Source organism: Marmota flaviventris, chromosome 1 (assembly GCF_047511675.1).
Source record: "Marmota flaviventris isolate mMarFla1 chromosome 1, mMarFla1.hap1, whole genome shotgun sequence".
NCBI lineage: Eukaryota > Metazoa > Chordata > Mammalia > Rodentia > Sciuridae > Marmota > Marmota flaviventris.
In genome coordinates this window covers 99,956,298-99,978,851 of record NC_092498.1, presented here as the reverse complement: position 1 = coordinate 99,978,851, position 22,554 = coordinate 99,956,298, and the positions used below count along the sequence as shown (strand labels likewise).

General features: G+C 41.1%; 1 protein-coding gene across 1 annotated transcript in view; it reads left to right on the top strand.

Moving 5' to 3' along the window:
• Window positions 1-22,554, top strand: part of Gli3 (GLI family zinc finger 3) — a 270,484-nt gene that overhangs the window by 70,655 nt on the left and 177,275 nt on the right. The window contains exon 3 of the mRNA XM_027938367.3: window positions 17,675-17,917. Coding sequence (XP_027794168.3) covers window positions 17,675-17,917 — 243 coding nt within the window. The remainder of the gene's footprint in view (window positions 1-17,674; window positions 17,918-22,554) is intronic.

Sequence of the window (22,554 nt, the reverse complement as noted above, 5' to 3'; positions counted from 1 at the left end):
GTGCTTATTCCAATTAAATTAGAACTTATATTTTTGCACACACTCTGATATATTTTCCCCAACAATTAATTTCTGATCTATCAAGGTAGACCCAATAAAAAAGGAGAAAAATGCAAAAAACAAAAACCAGAAATGAATATCGAAGCCATTCCAATGTAGGAGATAGAAAAAGATAAGCAAAGATGATTTGAAGAGAGTGGAGGAAAACATCAGCCCACAGAGGAAGCCATTGGATTGGTCCAAGAACAGTCCTTGGAAACACCATAGGGAAACTTCATGGCTGAAGTGCAAACCAAGAAGGTCAAGAAGGAGAGGCACGGGGGCCATGGCATCCGTGTTTGCGCAGGGATTCTGATGTCTGAAGATGAGAGATGGTGTGTTGGAAGGAGGCAATGATGGGTCCAACAGTGGGCGAGAGTGACAACATAGGGACAAGTGCAATTGGCGACTGTCAGAGAGCTCAAAGGTGAGCTGACTGATGGAGGGGACCGTGCTTTTTGACAGTGACAGGAAGAGTGCCACTGAAGACCCCTCTTGCATGAGGGCAATGAGAGGAAGCCAGGTATACAAAAATAAATGGTTGTTATGACTTTTATCCCTAGTAACTTCTGAGGCCCCTGATGACAAGATAGTGGCTTGAATATTATAGAAAAAATGGTCAGAGTGGCACAGAATCTGTGGATGGAAGACCCACAATTTGTGACTGTGATTGTAACTTGACAAGAAAACACAGGTGTATGGTGTAGATTTCCTCATCCTTCTGGAACACTCTTCCCAGGACTCCAGAGCCAGTGATGCTTAGGAGGGAGAACAAAATACAGCTTCTCAGAGGCAGGAGAATCTTATGAGGCTGAGTTGCTCCAGAGCCAAGTGTTGGCAGCTTCTCTTTGACCCAGTAGAGACTGAGGTTTGAACAATCCCCGATGTCCTGCTGGGTGAACTGTGAGATGCATTCATTTTATAGGAAGGGGCTGTTACATTTGCTAGGTGGGCCCGACTAGGATTCCCACCCCCACCCCCACCCCCCCAGTTTTTTGGCAGCGGGGAGCCCTGCAAATCACAGAGTAGATTAACGGGACCCAATCGAATCAATAAAATTGTCAGGCACAATAAAATAGTGTGGATTATGTGTTTTAGTTGCTGTCTTTGCCAACTCTTCTTGAAGACTTTAGTAGAACTGGGCCAGACAGGGAGATTAGGATGGAAGGACTCTTATTTGAATGACTTGGCAGCAGCATGATGTGAAATCTATCTATTATGACTCCTCTAAACGTAAAGATTTTCTGCCAAGAAATGTAAATTTCCACTTGTGTCAACAAGATGTGAACTGAAGAATAAAGAAAAGTGAGAAAAAAAAATCCAGATGTCCTCAACTTAAAACCAAAGATGCAATGTTTTTGAGTATTAGAGTAATTATTAATACTATGCTATTCAGTTGAAAGTATCCCTGGGGTAGGGTGTTAGGTTGACATGGGCCAGCCTCATTCACAATTTGAATTTGAGACTTTCTCCAATCAAGTCTTGTCCAAAACCTCTGAGAATGTCCTTCATCTCAACCCCAACATCTAATACCTGAGAGTCCTTTCCTCTCCCAAGCCTTCCCTGACATTGACTCCACTGCCTACTCTGTGCTAACCCCTAACATGGTACCCTGAGGCTCCTGAGGACAGCAGCTATTCGGGTTATTTTATTTTATTTTTTTGTGGTGGGGGTTACCCAGAATTGAACTTGGGGCCACTCGACCACTGAGCCACATTCCCAGCCCTATTTTGTGTTTTATTTAGGGACAGGATGTTTTAGTCAGCTTTTTCACTGCTGTGACTAGAAGATCTGACCAGAGGAACTGTAGAGGAGGAAAAGTTGATTTGAGGGCTCATGGTTTCAGAGGTCTTAGTCCATAGAAGGTCAGCTCCATTTCTCAGAGTTTGAGATGAGGGTGAACATGATGGTAGCAGAGGAAAGCAGCTCATATCTTGGTGATCAAGAAGCAGAGAGACTCCACAGGCCAGATACAAATATATACCCAAAGCCACGGCCTGATTCCCACCTCCTCCAGCCACACCCTACCTAGTACTTCAGTTACCACTCAGTCCCTATCAGGGGATTAAATCGCTGATTGGGTTAAGACTCTTACAAACCAATCATTTCTCCTCTGAACCTTCTTGCATTGTCTCACGTGAACTTTTGGGGGGACACCACATCTAAACCATAACACACGATCTCACTGAGTTGCTTAGCATCTTGATTTTGCTGAGGCTGGCTTTGAACTTGCACTCTTGCCTGCTTCAGCATCCCAAGCCTCTGGGAATACAGGGGTGTGCCACCGAGCCTGACCAAACCATTCTGTTTTTACTCTTCTTATAAGGTCAGGTTTTGTGCTAGCACTCACTGCATCCTTGATATGGATGTGTCTGTATGAACTGAGTGTGGAGAAGGACTCATCTGGGCCAGTTTATCTTGTCGATGTTAACTCAGCCTGCTCTACTCTGAACCCCAGGGACAGGATACATTTCTTAGTCAGCTTTTCTGCTGCTGTGACTAACGGATCTGACCAGCACAACTGTAGTGGAGGAAAAGTTTACTTGAGGGCTCCTGGTTTCAGAGGTCTTAGTCCAGAGAAGGCCTGCTGCATTCCTTAGAGCTCAAGGTGAGGCAGAACATCATGGCAGAGTGTGTGGCAAAGGGAAGCAGCTCACATCATGGTGGTCATGAAGCAAAGAGAGAGAGAGAGACTCTAGCTTCAGATACCAAATACATATCCCATAGTCACACCCCCAATTAACCACTTCCTCCACCCACACCCCACCTGCCTCCAGTTACCACTCAGTTAATCCTATCAGGGATTAATTCACTGACTGGGTGATAACACTCATAATCCATCCAATCATTTCTCCTCTGAACCCTCTTGCACTGTCTCACGTGAGTTTTTTGGGGATACCTCACACCCATACCATAACAATACAGAGTCCTTTTTTGACAGCATTTGCTTCTGCATCTGGTCAGGAGATTCCCAATTCATTGGGAAAAGGAAGTCTCAAAATTTTGCTCTTGGATGTGCCTCCCCCTTCCCTGTGAACAAAAGGGGCTTCCAGTCTAGGGCATATGATTATCTGGGAACTAATTCAATCCCCCCGACTTACTCACTTTGTGACTTTGAGGGAGTTAATTTCTCTATGTCTGTTTCCTTCATCTGTAAAGTGGGACCATGTGATTATCCATTTCACAGACTTTAAAGTTTGGAAGCATTAATACAAAGTACTTTGGAAATGGTAGTTGCTTTATTCTTTTGTATATTATTTCCCGAGTATATTTCATAAGTTTACTAATGTTCTTAACATGTCCTAAGATAGGTACATCAGGGGACAGCATACTTTTTCTACAAAAGACTGGTTCTATAGTTTGGATCTTAAATGTTCCTGCAGGTCTGGTATGTTAAGGGCTTTGTCCCCAGGGTTGCATTATTAGGATGTGGTGGGCCTAGTGAGAAATTTTTAGGTCACTGGAGGTGCATCCCCAAATGAGATTATGGGACTCTGGCCTACCCACCCCATCTCCCCCCCGCCTTGTTTCTTGGCCATGAAGTAAGCAGTTTTGCTACACTATTTGATCCTACCATGATGTGCTTGCCTTGCTACATGGACTTCCACCTCTAAAACTATGAATCAGAATAAACTGGTTTTCTTTATAAATTGATTATCTCAGATGATTTGTTATAGTGTCAGAAAGATGACTACCATAGCCAGCTAGTGAATATTTTTTAATTTGTATAGGCCATTTGGTCTCTGTCACTAATAATTTTACTCCTGTAGCTCAAAGGCAGCTGTTGGCAACATGAAAATGAGTAAGCCTGGTTGTGTTCCAATAAAACTTTATTTATGAACACTGAAATTTGAATTTCCCATAATTTTATGGTCATGAAATATTTTTTGATTATATTTCAGTCATTAAAAATGGTAAAATCCATATTTAACTCACAAGCTATACGAAAACAGGCCCTGGGTACAGGTTACCAATAACCAACCTAAGATAATTTGCTTGATCATTTTTAGCAAATGTCACTTAAGGAGAATCATAAAATAGATTCCTCAGGAAAGTTTAAATTTCTGAAGCTATTGTTGAAAACTAAGCAGAGAAGATTGATATTCACAGAAATTTGAAAACCTAAGCATACTCTTGTGGTAAATGTTGAATTTGACTCAAGATAGGTCAAGAGGAGGGAATATTAAGTATTAATACCAGAGCATCAAGTTGAATCTTTTCTCTGGCTATGAAACAGGGACTGCCCTCTCTCTAGTGCTTGGTGAAAATGTTCACTGGCTTGTCCCTTAGAGGAACATCTGAGAGAAGGAGTGAGGAGTAGAGGGGTGGTGACCCATTTTGTATGAAGTGAAGCAGCAACTTAGATAAATTCTGTGACTTGTCTAAGGCTAAACCCTTTTTTAGCAGGAGCATCAGCTTGGAAATTGTCTCCAAATCTGGCCCCGAGCACTACATTTTACCACCTTGTTTTGCATTCTTATCCTACAAATAATAGGGATTAATGACTATTCCTAGCATTCACAAATGCCACAGTTCACAGTTACGCCTGCTATTATATATTTAACCCTCAGAAAACCCTATGAAGATAGAGAGGCAAGTTTTATCCTCTGCCTCTTATAGGGGAGGCAAATGACAATCTGATATATTTTAAGGTACCCCAGGTCATACCCGATTAAGGGCTAGAGGCAAGTCTAGGAGCGAGGTTTTCTAACTTTTATTACCCCATGCTGCCTTATTACATTACATGGCCGTTGATGTCATTAATACCCAAACATTAAAAAATAAATTGAAAAAGAAATAACATCCTGCCATGGTCCCAGCGCTTGGCAGTAAGTTTTAAGTGGGGGTTTGTGTTATGAGAATTTTTGCTTTCAAAATGTTGCATGTGCCTCCTGTAAAAGGTTGGATGAAATGATTTTATTTTTGGTGAGTGGCCCATGTAAGTTTATTATTTATTTATTTTGATCCTGTTTTTTTTCTTTCTTTCTTTCTTCAGTTCCTTTGGCTCAATGAAACACTGCTGTATTTTTATTGCCTATGCCATCATTAAAAGAAATTGAAAAGAGGCTTGTTAGTTTTAATATTGCATGGATGGAAATAGATCTGGCACTTTTAGGAACAGTTGCAATTCCTAATAGTGCATTTTAAGAAGTAGTCTGGTTTTGTTCTTGATTTAAAAAAAAAGAAAAGAAAGAAAGAAAGGTAAACTTGGTTAAAGTTGCTAAAATTTGATAATCATCTTTAGTTGGGGAGGGTGAATGTGTCCGTGGAGTGTGACTCTCACTTTATTGACTCATTGCACATTCTTTTCCAGCCTGTGGGAGGGGATTATACCCTTGGGCAGCATGAAGGGCCTTTCATTTGTTGGTAAATAATCCAGGCAAAGCTGCTTGCAACTGCAAGTCTTTCCCCTTTCTCTGAAAACCATATGCTTCTTTAACATTGGACATATGCCCCCCTTTCAGTAAACGATGAGAGGCTTTTCTTGAACTGCTGGAGCTATTGTTAAACACAGACCCACTACTCAGAGTGCTTCTTACATCGAAGCCTGCAGCACAGTCTCCCAGAAGACAGGGTTAAATATTCCTTTGCGGAATAGCTGTTCAGAACCTGGGAACACTGTGGCAAAATAGCAGGTTGTGATGAGGAAGGATATGGAGGAGGGATGGGGAAGAAACACAGGCACAAGGGAAAAATCATTCAACTTGAGCATGAGAAGTGTCATTTGCTCTGCAAGAGGCTAAACCTGCCCAAATCTGGCAATAACAGCAACAGAAGTAGAGGAAGAAATTCAGAGAAGTTTCTGAACTGCATTTTGTGACTTTAGTGCGAACTTCACAATTAAGTTAATGTGGAAAAAGCCTGAGGCATACTTTCCTGACAGCCTTTTTAAGAAGAGGTAGACTAGTATTAGCAATGACAATAATCTTCATGTATACTTTCAGAAAAATGGAAAGAAAATAAGTGTGGTTTTCAGATTTTGTTTGAAGATACTCCCCAGCGACTACAGGAGTTAATTTTATTTTGCAATCTCTGAGAAAGTCATGATTAGTTGGTCACTTACTTGAAGGAGGATGTCAGTCTGTTTTCTGTTGCTATAACAGGATTCCTGAGACTGGGTAATTTATGAACAATAGAGGTTTATTTGGCTCACAGTTCTGGAGACTAGGAAGTCCAAGAACATGGCACCTGCACCTCCTCACCCTTTGGTAAGAGCCTTCTTGCTGCATCTTACGATGGGGAAGGGCATTGCACAGTAAGACTGGGTGACCTAGCTAGAGAGAGTTCACTTTTTATTATAAAGCTTCCACCGCAATAACCTGTTCATCTGTTAATTACTGGATTAATCCATTCATCTCTGGCAGAGTCTTCATGACCCAATCACTTCCCAGAGATACTACCTCTGATACTACTTCTGCTGCATTAGGAACCCAGTTTCCAACTTATGAACTTTGAGGAACATAGTCAAACCATAGCAAATGACTTTAAGCACATTGCTTAACCCTGGTTAAGCCTCAGGATTTTGTCCTGAATAGCTATGTGATGGTACTCCATGCCTGACAGACCTGTGGGGACTGAGTGGGATTAATGCGTATGAAATGCTTAGTGCTTGTCTGGCATGTAGTAAGTGCTCAGTAAATGAGAGTGGCTTCCAGGGTAGTAATTAGTATCGCTAACACATTTTCCTCTTTTATGCTTTTCAAGAGTGACGTGGTGAAAGCAAGTTAACAAGTCACTGGGAAAGATATTAAAACATCTTTGATATTTATTTGGAAGGCATTTGGCATCATACAATCTTAAATGTACTAATTTATTGAAATCTCTGTAAAACCTTATGTCAGTGACAGGTTTCATTGATATGCATAAAAGTAATCTTTGTATCTTAACTGTATCTTATAAATTTAAGAGGTGGAACAAATAGTTTAAAACAAGCCTTCAATAGATAAACTTATGGGAGAAGTTTTCTTTAAGAATTATAGCAAAGGTCACACTTAAAATAGAATTTAAAATACAAGTTAAACAGATCAGCCTTTTCCATAATCCAAAATGATTGAGAATTATAGAAACATAAAGAAAGAAATAATCCATAGAAATATTTTTATGTTCCTTTGGTACATTTTCTTTTTTTTTTAATTTGGGAATTTAGAGTAGAAACCACTATATATTTCTTTTCCTCTGAAAACATTGAAAGAATTAGAGATAAATTAGGATAAAGAGTGTTCTCTGGATTCTAATCCAAGGTCTGCCATTTTCTGGCTGTGAATTCCTAGACAATTATACCTCAGCTTTTGTATCTATAGAGTTTGGATAATAATCATAGCGAGTCTGGTGGGTTCTCTTGTGAGGTGTACACAGTAGTACCTAACACTAAGTAAAGTTTCTTACCTTCCTATGTTTATTTAGATTCACAAAAACACTATAACATTCCATCATATCATAGGGGACATTTATTTGAACTTATTTTTCTTATTTTAAATAATACTATGATGAACATCTTTGAACATGAACCATCATCTTTCCTATTTTTCCCTTATGGTACATCCTAGAAGGCAATCCCTTGACACATCTGGCCAGTTTGGGAAATATTTATTCTTTTTTTTTTTTTTGTATTGGGGATTGGACCCATGGACACTTAACCACTAAGCCAAGTCCTCAACCTTTTTTTTTAATTTTTTAATTTGAGACAGGATCTTGCCAAGTTGCTTAGAGCCTTGCTAAGTTGCTGAGGTTGGCTTTGAACTTGAGATCTTCCTGCCTCAGCTTCCTGAGCCACTGGATTATAGATGTGTGCCTGTCTGGCGGAAATATTTATTCTTTTGATAGTGTATGAAAGTTACCATCCTCTATATTCTCCTTAATACTCAATAGTATTGCTTTTTTGTTGTTGTTGTTGTAATGTTGCTAATTGTTTTCTGAGTGCAAGTTTTTTATCTAAAATATGTATGTTCTAGAGGGGAGGGCTGACAAACTGCAGCTAGCTGTCTATGGGGCTCAATCCAGCCTGCTACCCACTTATTATTATTGTTATTATTATTAAAAGAACTGTTATTATGCATATTTAAGATATCGAGCACAAGGTTATGAGATTCATGTAGATAGTAAAAAGTTTATTGCAGTAAAGCAAATGAAGGTATCTATCATCTCACATAGTTACCAATTAATTTTTGTTTTTGTGGCAAGAGCAACTAGAATGTACTCATTTACTGTTGATTTCCAGGCATGGTACATTTTTATTCCCTGGGGGGTCCTCATGTTGTCTATTAGATTTCTAGATTTATGCATCCTGCATATCTGCCACTTTGTATTTTCTACCCCTTGTGTACAATCTGTGAGCTAAGAATGGTTTTTACATGTTTTTAAGTGTGACATGTGAAAATTATATTACCTTCAGATTTCAGTGTCCATCAAATTTTACTGGAACACAGCCACACACATTGGTTTCCATATTGTCTAAGGTTGCTTTCACCCAACACCAGCAGAATGAGTGAGTTTTGTGTGGTTTGCAGCCCCATGCTTTGGGTATTGACCAAAATTCAAGTCAAATTTATTATGTATTTCTTGGCACTGGGAAGGGAGGTCCGATAGCCAAATATATAAGTGTTGGCTTTCGAGTATGACTGCCTAGGGTTCCCGTTTCCACCCATGAACCAACTTGTGACCCGGGTAAGTCACTTCCCTTCCTGGTGCCATCATTTTCTCTTCTGGTTAATGAGGATAAAGACAGTACCTTCACATGAGGGTATACTGAAGACTGTGGGAACGAGACAGGTGAGGCACTCCCTACCTCCGGGTAAGCAGCTGTCATTAATTGGTGCATGGTTAATAGATTTTAGTTGGCAAGCTTGAGAAAGACTGGTAGGAAGTGTGAATGGACTAACATTATTTGTATTTTAGGATAGATACATTTGATCTTCTGTTTGTGTTATTAATTGCTTTCGTTGTTACTCATTTTAAGTAAAAATGCGTTTCCCTTGGCTTCGGGACATTGTGTTCTCCTGAATGTGCCTGGAAGACTGGAGCAAGGCTAAGAAGAAAGCCTACTCAGTCTCCCTGCAGGGGCGATGGGGTTGGTGCTGCCTCTGCCAGTGTCTGCCTTGCTCATCTCCTCTGGCCTCTGGCCCAAGAAGAGGACAGCTGCTGAGGTGGCAGAGCATCCTCTCTTGGCTGTGACCACGAAGATGTGCTTTGGGAGAGCTTAGGTTTTGTGGCCCTCAGCTCTTCCTTCTTAAATAGTAGCTGAGCCATTATCTGAGAGTTTTCTAAAATTGCAGACTTCTCATGGGTAACTAACTGGACTGACTGCGTAGTTAAAATTGGGGAGAATCAAAATGTGGTATTTTAATTTGGGTTTCTCAAATACACATTTCATAACTGAGGTCACAGCGGATCATAGCTTGAGGGTTTTTTTTTTTTTCCTTGTCACAGAAATTTGAGGCAGGCAGCACCTGGCCTTTGTCCAGAGGCAGATTCAGCATTGATTGGTGAGTCCTGCTCACTGTCCCTCAGGGTGTCATGGTGACCTCCAGTTCATCTGGGTACAATAATGGTATTATCTTGATGTTTGAATGTACTCTCCAGGAGGATGTGATTTCTGCATCGGAGTCAGCATGGTCTGTAAAATTGTATTAAAAATATAATACCACCATATGCTTCGGCTTTCTCATTACATGATCCTCTAAAGACAAAAACATGCAACATAAATACACCAGATGAACCCAGTTAAGTTTGTGTTCATTTCTGTCATTAAGAAAATGGTAGCAATGTTCAGCAGTGGGACTTTGCTGTCAAGAGGGAAAGATGGAAACCTGGGAACCATCATTTCAAAGTGCTGCAGGAAGGAACTGCGAAGTGCATTGATTTATTCCCTCTGCCTTAAAGGAAAACCAGGCTCTAAGTCCTGTACCACCAGGGCTGAGCTTGATCTCTAGAGTGATAGGATTGTTCCATCAGAGGATGCAGGCAGGAGACTGCAACCTGGACACCCTGGCCTGTGAGCAGGACTTTCATTGTTTCTGTCAAACTGTTGACTGTGGATCTCTTTATGGAATCTTAATAGCTCAGGCCTATATGTGCAAAGACGAGAGGAGGTGCAGGGGAGACTCTGCAAATCTTAGCTTAAAAAAACTAAAACTGAGTTCTCAAAGAAATCTCTAATACCTAAATGTTTAGGAGACTGTTACTTGCAGATAGGCATAAACGTGCTATTAAGCAGAAGGAAAAAATTTGACCCTCCTGGGAATTTATTTTACGGCTTTTGATGTCACTCATTAACTCACAATGTGTAAGCAGAGACTAGCAACTAATAGCCGGCTAATGGAATAAGCTTCGAGTCGTTTGAGAATTCTTAATTCCAGTAAGAGTCTTAGGATTCTTCATTCAGGGAAGGGTCGTTGGAAGCTCATAGAAAATAAGAAAGAATGTCCTTTACCCCTTTTAAGGAGAGCCCATGGGCCCCCTCCAGGGTACAGTGTTGTTTGTATTTTCCTTTCTCTGATGTATGTGGGGTTTGGCTAGTTTTATCTGTGGGGAACTTTGAAAGTTGGTTAGTACCATTGCATTTGAACTTGGACTGAAATATGTGCTCAGGGCAGTGTTCAGCCAAGTCACAGAGATCTTGTCATCAACCTTCAGGAACATCCTCCCAAGGGAAAGGTTGGGGTTGTTGATCTCTTATTTGGGAGGGTTTCAGGAGTATAAAGAAAATGAATGGAAACTCTGGAGGCCACAGGGCCTACTTGATGAGGCACCAGAGAAGCCTGTGTTATCAGCTTATCATTGTCATTATGTTTTCCTAGAGGTAAGAGACTGTTGGCCTGCATGCCGGTCAAAGCTGTGCTGCAGAGAAGGTAGCAGCCACTTGAGGTTTTGCATTGTAAGTTTATCTAAAACCTTATCTTGCTGTCTGCCTGATCCTTTCTATCCCAGGGACCACTTTTGAAGTTATAGGGAGCTCTGTAAGCTAAGTGGTGAGGTGAAAGTTTAGCCTTGGCTTCAGCACCCACCTGCTGCTCTTAGGAGCACATAGCTTTAGCCAAGGGCTAGTACATTGTTGGTCAATTTGGACTAGGTTTTATTCTTTGGCCAAAAAAAAAAAAAAAAAGCCTTAGAAATGTTCAAATAATGAAGATGCTCATGTGTCTCTGATTATGGGGACAGTTTTTACTTTCTCTCTTCTGACCCTGGGACCTCCTGGTTGATGAAAGTAGGGAGAGGGAGCTACCCCATCATCTTTGAGGGAGGGTTGTCACTTGAATTTGTCTAAAGCTTCAAATCCTGCTGCAGCCCTCTCAAGTTGCAGGCCTGGCAGTGGGGTTTTTAAAGGTTGCAAACAAAGCCCAGCGCTCCCTCTTGATCCATCTGGGCCCCTCCTTCTGTCATCCGTCATTGTCAATGGGAGATGTATGTGTAGCCACACAAGGGCAATGTCTGACCCCAAGGGTATTGGCGATGTTCTTAGAGAAGGCATTGTTTGTTCAGGCTCTTTGGAAGCCAAGCTCTAGGCATTCTAGGGAACAGTCCCTGGTTCAGGCGCAACTGCAAACTAGGTGGAAAGGGAGTGCTAGTCTGCTGTTATAAACTAGAGGAACTTTATTCCCCCTGCCTGACATAATTCTGCCCTGCTCGTGAATACACTTAGGCTCCTCTCTTTTTCATTTCTGATCTCTCTTTGGTCAAAGTCATAGGGAGGATTCTGAAACTGGGAAGGGAGAGGACTGGGTTTCCATTGGTTTTTATTCAGAGAGCATCGAAATGTAAATAACCAAAGGAATAAAAGCTGATAAGATGCAACAAATGCAGAAGAGGAAAGAAATGAAAGAATGCCCTCTTCAAACACAGCAAGGCAGCTGCCTGGGAGGAAGCAGAAAATGATGCCCTGTGTCTTGAGCAGGACAGGAGGGTGGGGCCTCAAGCTCCTGGAAGCACATTAAAAAGTCCAGGAATACACAAAAGCCACTGGCTGAGCCTCAAGTGTCCTGGAGTGGATGACAGCACTGAGTGAGGCCTGCCGGTGTCTTGTGCCTGGGAGGGAGAGAATGATGCTCCTGCCCAGGTGCTCCGCTGGCTCAAAGTCTCACCATAGATTTGTTGTTAGGGTCCCACTTGGTGTTTTCCAAGAGTGGGTTTATGTTTTCCAAAGACCTATATAGGAACACATGCCTCCTTCACATGGCTGTGTGGATTCAGTAAGGAGTGGCTGGAATTCTCTGTGCATCACTTCCCTGGGATTTCAGTTTGGGAACCAAGCCTAATGCCCTCTCCTAACACCATCCTTGGGTGGCTGAGAGGATCAAATGAGATGATGTGAATGATGTTGGATTATTTATTGTCTTCAAGAAGGGAGAGATGTTTGCTGACGAGAGGTCAGAACTAGTCACCTGCATATTTATTGAGCCTTGGCCCTGTGTTTTAATTTACTTGAAGATGACCTTATCTTTCCATATCAAAATTATGAGCTTTCACAAACTCAGACCTTAAACCCGGGAATATGGTTTTCTTGTAAAAATCCCATTCAGCTAGAAATTTGAGTATCCAGTCTTTTTCTTCCTCCCCCCTTAACATTTTCTTGCCTCCTCCCCACCCCCACCCGCCCTTCTTTTTGGTTCACTGCAACCTGAGTGCCACTTTTCTGGGAAAGCCTGATATTCTGACTTCAGTTTTGTAATTTAATGATGGAGAGTTTCCTTAGTAAACCAAATTTAGAGTCCTAGAATGCTTATCTTATATCCAGACCTTGAACATAAAAGGCATTTTATACCCGCAATTGTTCATTTAATGAGCAATTGCAGAGTGCAGGCCGGTTAAGGGATTGAGCTATATGCACTATTATTGCAAGAAGTATTCCGAAATACCAGAAATAGGACGTAAGCTCTGATCAGGGAGACTGCGAGCACAATTACCTTCTTTTCAAATCCTTCTGTGACACTGCGGGAGGAAAAAGGACTTTGAAACTTGAAAGGAAAGAGCTTGCTTTCAACCTCAAAAGCTAGGAGGAAAGGGCTCTGAAATTTGCTCAGAATTCCCAATTCACCATTAGCCTGTTTCTTCCTTTAGCCTCAAGGCATTCTCCGCTTTTTGAAAAGATGTTAAGAAATTCAGTCACAATAGAGAGCCTAGTTTTGAACATGTTTCACTCGGTCCATTGAGGTCTGGGCTCCAGCCTTTGTGTGGGGTGAATTGAGCTGAGCGGCTAGCTGGTTGGAGAGAGGTGAATGAAGAGTCGCTGTGCAAGTCGCAAATTCTGGCAAAGAAAAAAGCTCACCCCTTCCTTTATTTTACAATATGCATTCCTGTACAATCCTGCTAGTGGCAATATGTGGAGCTGAGCCTGTCCCTAAGTCAATACGGAGTACTTGGTTTATAGCAACTCTTGTTAAGTTTGTCTTGTAATTGAAGCTGCTGTTGACCTTGCTTGGGGACCATTTGTAAAACCGTTTATTTAGCATAAACTGAAATAATAAACCCTCCTTCTCTGGGGCCGATTGTGATAGGGTGACATTAGTTTGATTTAATGATTAGCCGCCTGACCCTTCTGCTGGAGAGAGCGGCTTGAATAGGGAGAGTTCACTCCGAAGCACTCGGGAAGAATACTAATGAGCTTGTTAAATTTAGCATGGCTCCAACCACTTTTAATTCCTCTAATGGGAGCCGCACTGCCTGGGAGAGGGAGAGAGAGAGCCAGAGAGAGGCCGAGAGACACCGAGAATGTTTCTAGAGGGTGCGCACAGCTAGAAAGAGCTCACCAAGAGAAGTTTGCAGGAAGTAGCTAGCCAGAGCTTGGGGACTGAGTTGTAAGTATTGTCTGCTTTTTTACCCTTGGTGGCTTCTAGGTCTTGGGGCAAGACAGGAGAAATGGTATTCAAATGGGGTTGGGGGGGGGGTAGTTGAAAATCGGTGTTCAGGGAAAGAGGGTAAGCACATGCATTGTGAGCTCCTCATCCGCCAGTTTCATTGGGTGACAGGAGGGTGTCCTTACTTAGTGATGCCTGACAGAGTTTTGTTTTTGCACTGAAAGAATTGTCTGAAACTATTCTCCCCGAAAAAGATGCTTACCTCTTCCGTTACAAGAAACCCTACAGGAGTTGGTGGCGTAGGAGTGTGTATTCGAATCCTGCTTCATGCAACAGGGTGACTTTCTCCAGACCTTTTTTATTGTCAATGTCCTAAGCACTGTATGTGGTGAAGCAGCTTTGGATATTTCCAAGTTTCTGGCATCAAGAGTGTGGCACCCCAAGTAGGTTGCTTTTGGATGAGTTTGGCAAATCTTGGACAGTTTTTAAAACACGATGCTTTGGGCAGCTCTTCATTTGAGGGCAGGAATTCATTCACTTCATCTTGAGCATGGATATACAGAAAGAAGGAGGTACCAAGTAGGATTATGATGACAGTATTTAAAGTGATTTTTTTTCCTGAAAGTTTTGAGTGAATTGCATGTTTCAGTTTGACCCCCGAGCTTGCAGCTGTTAAACATAGAGAAGCTCGAACAGTTGCCTTGTGTTTGGCTGTTAAAGTCCATTGGCAGATGCTCTTGGAGCAGTGGGCTGTTTGCTTACATTTTTGTAGCAGACTTCTGCTTGTTGCCATGGTGGACAGTATGTTTCTGTCAATAATTTGGCCTGGCGTAGCCTGTCTGCACTGACTCTCAAACTTTATTGAACAGCTCAACTCAAATGAACAAGATTAGACAGCTCTCGTCTTTTGGCTTGCTGAAGTGGTTGCTGAATTTATAAGAGCAGGCAGGAATATTCCTCGGAAAGTATCTCTTTCACTGTATACTGAGTGCTTTCAAGCCTTGTAGCTGTTTGTATTCCGGAGTGTGTGTACTGTCAGGTTTTCATCTGAATGTGCATCAAAAGCAGCTCAGTGCAGGAGGTAAACTTCATGAAATATTTGTCTGCTAGAATTTTATTTGGTGGGGGGGAACGGGTGTTGGGTTAAAATGTTATAGCATCAACTACTGTAAAAGTTAAAAGTCTCCTGAAAAAAGTTTGTACATTACAAACCTTCTTGCCTGCATTTAAAGGAATTACTTAATTTCTTTTTGTATTAAATATTTGAACTTTGGTTACTCCTTGTTTTATTTTAATATTCATACATGCTGGGGTAACTGATTAAGAAAAAATCATTTAGCTAGCAGGTATCCCCCATTTCCATTCATCCCCCCTTTCTTCTCCCCTAACTTCCTTTTCCCAGGAGCTTGGGATCTGAGGAGGGTGGGAGAACTCTCTGATCAGACCACACCAATTATTCAATTATTGGTGAAGTTGATTCCAATTCTCATCATAGAAAGACATCATTTCAAAGAAACTTGAGTTTATTATAGGGATGCAGTTTCAAGAGAAGAAAAGTTAATTTCTTCTTAGGAAGATTAAGTCAAGGAAATCCCGTTTTAAACCTGGAACAGATTAGTAGAGCTTGGGTATTCATCTTAGAGAATGCTAATTACGTGTCAGAGCCCCTGTCAGGAAAGGCTTTCTGGCCTCCAAAAGAAGGTCCCATTCTACAGAATGTGTGCCTCACTGCTACAAGTTCACTTCAGGTTGAAATTTAAAATAAAGGTTTTATACAGAGCCTAAATTAGTGGAAAATATGACTTGGGCCATTTGTAGGCTAGAGGAAGTTTTATAAAACCGACATAGGTTTTAGTGTTTTTGACACCCAGTTGCTCTTACATAACTGCAAAAACCCTGTTTCTATAGCCTGCAGCTTCAGTGCAAATAAAGTACAGGGGTGGACCAGTGCCTAAAAGAGTTAGTCAGAAGGGAAAATAAGAAAGTTCTTTTTTTTTCCATTTCTTTTTGGTTGTTTATTTTAAAATTAGCAAAAGCATGATTTGAATTGGTTTTGGAAAGGTCAATGTGAACATGTGGGATTACAGCAATTTTTGTGTTTTTTTATAAAATTTGATAGATTAAACCCATAATTTACTCCCCTTTTAATGTAAGGTTTTGGTTGAGGGTCTGCACAGAACAATACTAAAATAATTTTTCAAAGTTACCTTGTAGTCGTCAGCAAATTCACTGTAAAGACTAAAACAGACCTCATGGTCCATTCTATTTTGCAAGTCATTTGCTAGGCTAAAACAATCCATTGTTCATTTTTCAACTTCTCCACGTAGGCACAAAGACTGAACTTGCTACTGACTTTAAGTAGTTCAAGTCCTTAGTCAACACAAAATAGTTGTTATTTTAGCTTGTATTTTTATGGGTCGTCTTTGTGTACTGCTCTGCTTTCTTCTGAATTGGAACAAAGAGCTATGAAAATGCTAGAGCATAGTTTTTCTGTTTGGGGGGTCTCTTATCCAGTCATATCTGCATTGTGGATGACTTGGAAGATAAGTTCATATGTTGTTTATTTCAACATATTGTGTTTGAAATCTGTCCATTCAACATGTATAATAATATTTCATACATATTGTGTTTGAAATCTGTCCATTCAACATGTATAATAATGTTGTTAGTTATACCAAAATATTGTTTTTTTTTAAAAAAAAGGAATATGAAATATGTTTTGAATGAGATGCCTAAGTGGTACCTGGACAGCTTTGCTTCCATTAGCACCTACCTGCCAGAGTGCAGGCTGCTGATTATATCCAGAGCTGCTTTGGGAGTACACTAGTTTTGAATGTGTGTGTGTGATTCTGACAGGTTGGTCCACTTGTTGTGGGTTCAGCTGGCCAATTTGGTTTCATTGTGTGCCTTGGTTCTTGGATCCACTATTCCAGAATGGTCATCCGATTATATTTGCAGGAGGTTCTTACAGATTGAAAGGAGATGAAGTATCAGGGGGCTGGAATACTAACTGTGGAATTTCCTCAAACTGATTCTTACTTGTTTGAAGGACCATATGCCCTGCTCCCTCTGCAGAGCACGGATGGGTGCCACCATCACTGACACTTGCCCTCCTTCCCCACATAGCTACCTCACACTTGATTTTTCACTCAGTTTTCTTCTTGGTTCCCAACTTTGCTTTATGAGCAGAAGCAGGAAGGTCTCTCAGGAGGTTCTGCATGTTTTCCTGATTGGTACCTTTCTTCCTTGTCACCAACAAGTGTTCAGTTTCATTTCTGGCTCTGTTAAATCTCTCAGTGGGTTACAAGTCTGACTTAAAAAACAACAACAAAAACCACACAAGAATTCTTGGATCCCTTTCTAACAGGTCATCCTCTGAACAGCAAAGCCCTTAACACCCCTTGCAGCCACCTAGAACCCTCCTGGGCAGCTGGACTTCTCATCGCTCCAGAGGCACTGCTTCCTAAAGAGGCAAAGGGAAGCTGGACACTCAGAGTCTGAGGCTGGCAAAGGTTTCAGTCCCACATTGGACCTGCAGGATGTAGGCATGTCTGCCAGGAAAGCCTCACTGGCAGAATCAGTCATAAGCTGCTGCTGATACTTTGCTGACCCCCTGCATCTCCCTTTAACAGGCTCATTTGCTGCTTCATCCTTCCATGTGTAATTTGGACCCTTATTCATAGGCAATTTTGTCTTGCAAATATCCCATCACAGGTGTGTAGCTTGCAGAGTTGCCATGAAGGAGAAAAAGGTTTCTCTTTGGGGCAGGGAGACCTAATTGATGACTTTTTTTTATCCTCCTTAAAGTAGTTTCTAGAGTCTTTTCATTTTTCTTCTTTCTTTAGAGGATGAAAGTCCTGGACAGATCTATCACCGAGAGAGAAGAAACGCCATCACTATGCAGCCACAGAGTGTGCAGGGGCTCAGCAAAATCAGTGAGGAGCCTTCAACGTCTAGTGACGAGAGGGCCTCATTGATCAAGAAGGAGATCCATGGATCCCTACCACACTTGGCGGAGCCCTCGGTACCTTACCGTGGGACGGTGTTTGCCATGGACCCCAGGAATGGTTATATGGAGCCCCACTATCGTAAGTAGTTCCTTCTGGCTGACACTTGTTCCAGGAGCCATGGGGGTGGGAGGCTGTGTGTGTGTGTGTGTGTGTGTGTGTGTGTGTGCATGTGCATGCACAAGCATGCACACGCACTGTATGAATTATTGGTCTTGTATAAGCTATAAAAATGTTTAATTTTTTTCCACTTTTCTCCCTCCACTTCTTCCTGTCCATTCTTCTTAAAGGCATTTTTCTTCATGTCTAAGCAATTTTAGGCCTTTTGAGGTGGCCTTCAGGAAGATGGTCCATTAGTGACGAATCCACATGGGCCTTTTCTGGGAACTAGAACCAGATTTGCTCCATGCAAGGAGACTCTGCAGGAGAAAAAATTGGTTGTTGGTAGGCAATTATTAAAGCAGGCTGCATTCGGAGATGTCTTTAATAGCAGCTGTTCCCATTTTTAATGATTTTTGATTTAATGATTTTGGCTGTTCCCATGTTTAATGGTTTGTTAAAACAAACCACTTTTAACAAATAAGTGCCAAATTCATTAATGGAAGATTTTTTCATGAGTCCTTCTCTCTAACCAGCATGCCAGAGACATTGGGAGCTCTTTTTCTAGCACTAAGAAAGTTTAAGAAATTGAGTAGGATTCTGAACACAAGTATATGATGACTTTCTCCAAAGGTAAAATATAAAGAAAAATATAGAAAGGTTGAATTTATTTCTGGCCTGTTTCTAGTTAAAAAAGTACAATTTGGTTGTGGAGTAATGAAGTTCATATTGAGGTGCCAAAGCTCACAGCTCTTGATTACAGATTTATCACCTTGCCGGGATACAGACTTGCCTTTTAACCTTCTCGGCTCCAGTTCCAGATGATCCATTGAGCTCCAGAGAAAGGGACTGGTTTGCGTTTCCCTTTTTCCACATCATTCAGAAATTTTAGTGTTTTAAGGCAAAAGGTCATTAGCCAGATGACTGATTAGTGAGGACAGCTGATTAGTGCATGTTTTTTTGCTCAAGAAAGTGCCCAGGATAAAAGCTAATTTCATCCCTTCATTAGTTGGCTTGCAGCGAAGGGGAATGCTCACTCCTCAGATCAAAGGGCTTCGAGACAACCTGAAGTCTCAGGCACTGCCTTCCACCCCCCACCAGATTATATTGTTGGGAAAGATGGAAGATGCATTATTTTTTAAATGGAAAGGGTATTTTTAAAGAATTGTTCAGAAGCATGGAGGGAAAAGTCTTATACATTCTTTAAGCTTTTTTATAAAGGCTCCTGCTTCTGTGTTTAAAAAGTGTTTCTCAGTCCTGCTGCTGCAGAGGTTCCTTCTAGAGATTCAGAAATAAGGAGGAGACGTATTGGGCAAGTGCCTTGCCTTCCCTAATTCAAGGTTTATTTTGTTCTCATTTCTTTTGGCAATGAAGATTTTAAAAACAATGTGGGTAGGATTTTTCTCTGAGCACATACTCTTCTGAATCTCTGTTATATACTATGCATAAAGAAAACATCCAGGCTTTCTACATATGCCCTACCTGTATTTGTATACCCTACCCTGCTACTAAGGTTTTTTTGTTTTGTTTTGTTTTGCCCCCTGAATCAAGTCTAGATGTTTGCCCACAAGCTCCTCACGTTGTTTCTGTTCTTATGTGTGAACACAAACTTTTCTCATCGAATAGCGAGGTTTTGTTTTCTTTTCCAGATGCCCACTAATTAGTGAGGTATTTAATTAGTCAGGACAGCTGATGAGTACTTCTCTTTTGGCTGATGGTAGTGGGCAGAGGACCGTTAGCTTTCTCTGTGCCGTTCAACTTGCAGCTTGTTCTTGGTTGGTTTGTTTCAACGGTTGCCCCATTCAACCCTCTACCAGTCATCGGAGGGGCTGGTTCTCTCCATGCAATGTGATAGTAGCTAACCCTGGGCACTGGTGAGCTTTGAATCATTCACTGTCCCTCTGTTTTGAGGACACAGCACCCATACTTTGGTTATTCTTCAGTCCCCCCCCCTTTATTTTCAAAGCAGAATTAATATTGTATTATAACATATAAGCTATATACATTTTCTGTAACTAAATGGCAAACGCAATTGTGACTACTGTCCCAATACGCCCCCTAAATTGGTCATAAATAAATTATATCATTATCTAGATAATACAAACAGGGAGTCCTAGAGCTTGCACAGATTGCCCCAGGACTCAGGGAATATGAGTTCAAGTCTCAGCTATCCATTTGCTGCTGTGAGACCTTGACCAAGTGCATTGACTTAAGAATAATTTTCTTGCTCTTGAATAAGGGGAATAATATACGATTGCCTGCATCATGGTGTTCTTTACTAAGCATTCATTAAAATCTCTGGCACATAGTAGGTTCCTCAAAATTATTATGTTCTCTTCTTGCTTATCCTATTCCTCTTCTTCATTTGTTTTTCTCTTTCTCTCCACCAACATCACCATCATCATGTCATTTGTTTACTCTCTAAACCAAACCAAGTGGTTTTTGTGAGTGTTCCAGTGAAGCTCAGCGTAGATGGCTTCATTTCTGCCAGACCCAGTCACCTAGAAACACTGATTAGAAAATTAACGGATTGTAAGTCTGAAAAAAACTGCTGGTCTGCTTAGAACTCTGTGTTGTGACTTCCCTAAAAGTAGTCCTTCCCCGCTGACCCCCTAGATTGGCTGTGATTTTTTATAAGTGAAGTCATTATAAAGCTTTATTTGTTTGAGAAGCCTTACCATTTTAAATTCTTGAGAGAAAGTATTTTATGTCACAAACACAAACATCATACGGAAAAACAAAAAGATACAGTATTTTTTATTTATCTTAAATCATTGAAAGACATCCTAAACTAAGACAGTATATGATTCGATTTCCTAGAACCCCTGTTGAGTTACTGAATCTTCTTCCAGTTTGATGAGAATTTGGGGGGTACTTTATAATAAAATCTATTTATCTCACATGGATTTAATTATCCAGGCAAAGCTAATGACTGATGTGAACTAAGGTGATAAAATTTTCTAAGAATTTTACTTTAGTTTCCAATTGCATCTGTAAACTATCCTCTTTTGAAGACAAGACATATAGTTTTGATCATCTTAATATACCTTGTGTCTCTGTCTTGCAGTACTGTCCGTCATACAAGTGCATTGCAGATCTTCAGTAGCTCAAGGCCTGGAAACATCTTTGTAGGCCATTCCCCTTCCCCTGGAGTTATTTGCCAGCTTTATGGGGGCAGTTGGAGAGAAAAGACTCCCAGTCCAGTGCAGCTGGCTGTGTGAACACGCACAGTAATTCCTTCATTTCTCTGTGGTTGGAAAATGTCGACGTCTCAAGATGCCTAATTTGTGCTTCTATATATACTAACTTTGTATTTCTAAAGTGTGGGTAGGTTTCCTGTAAGACCGGAAAGGGGGGGGGGCGTCTTTTTCTCCCCTCCCCTTCAAAAGGACATCTGAAAAATTTTTATTGCACAAGATTGTATTATACTTGGGTATGCAGTGCCGCATCTTCACAAATTGCACTGAGGCAGAATTCAAAGCATTTTAGGTTTTTGAGTTTGACTTAAGAAAAGAAAAAACAACAACAACAACAAAAGAAAACCCAGGGATAAGTGCGGGCACTTCAAACATTCACAACATATGTTTGGAATAAAATCCTCCTGGGGGGTATGGGGATTTTTTTTTTTTTTTCATGAAGGGAAGCTGTGGCAGGGCTGTATATCAATGCAAGAAGGTAGACATGCAAGTTGCATGGCTCAGACCTGGTGTGGTGCTGACAGGCTCTCAGCTCTAGGCTCACTAGTGCTTAATAAGTTGGGAGACTATGAGAGAGGCTGAGTGGGGGTCCCCGATTTGCTTCTACTGAAGTCAGGATGAAAGTCCCCATCTCCTGCCTGGAGATTTCTCAGCAATGTTTTCTGCCCCTGCTCCATCTGTAGCCAGATATTCCAAACTTCCCTCATCCCTGCTTTCATTTACTGCTGTGCATTTATTGTTTTATAAACTTGCATAGGCAGGTGACATAAAAGTTCAAGCATTCCTCTACCCTGACCAACACTTAACTTTTATTCTCTTTCCTTTTACAGAAAACATGTGTTTCATTGTCTTCCCTCTTACTGTGAAGTCTAGTTTTTGAGCTGTTCTTGCAGGGATCTGTGTGCAAAGTGCCTTTGGATTCATTAACTGCATCTTAGAGGTCCTCTGCTGGTTTTGCTAAAGGGGGCAGGGCAGGAAAATGCCTCCTTTTCCAAAAGTTCAGGTCTCGTTTACAGTTTTATAGTTGTGTGAAGATTGCTTTTCTTCTGCCCCCAACTGCTCCCAAGCAGTAATTCCTCATGGAAAATATGATTCATTCCTCCATGCAAATGCTTTGATTGAAAACACACCACTGGTATTCTTCCTTATGTTCCTCAGCTCAAATGACAGAACTATTAGTTGCTAATTAGCAAAACCTGAGGAATTAGCTTAAAGAAAAGAAACTGAATTTTTAATTGGCTTGCATTTATTTTCGGCAGAGAGCTGTCGTGCTGAGATTCTTGTGTGCTTAAAAAAAAAAATGCACGTAAGATTTTTTTCCCCCTACCTGTCTTTCTTTCTATTAGTTGACTTTCCACACCCCTTAGAAATACATCTTCTGAGAAAGTGGAAGAGGATGTGTAGTTTACATATTTAATAGGT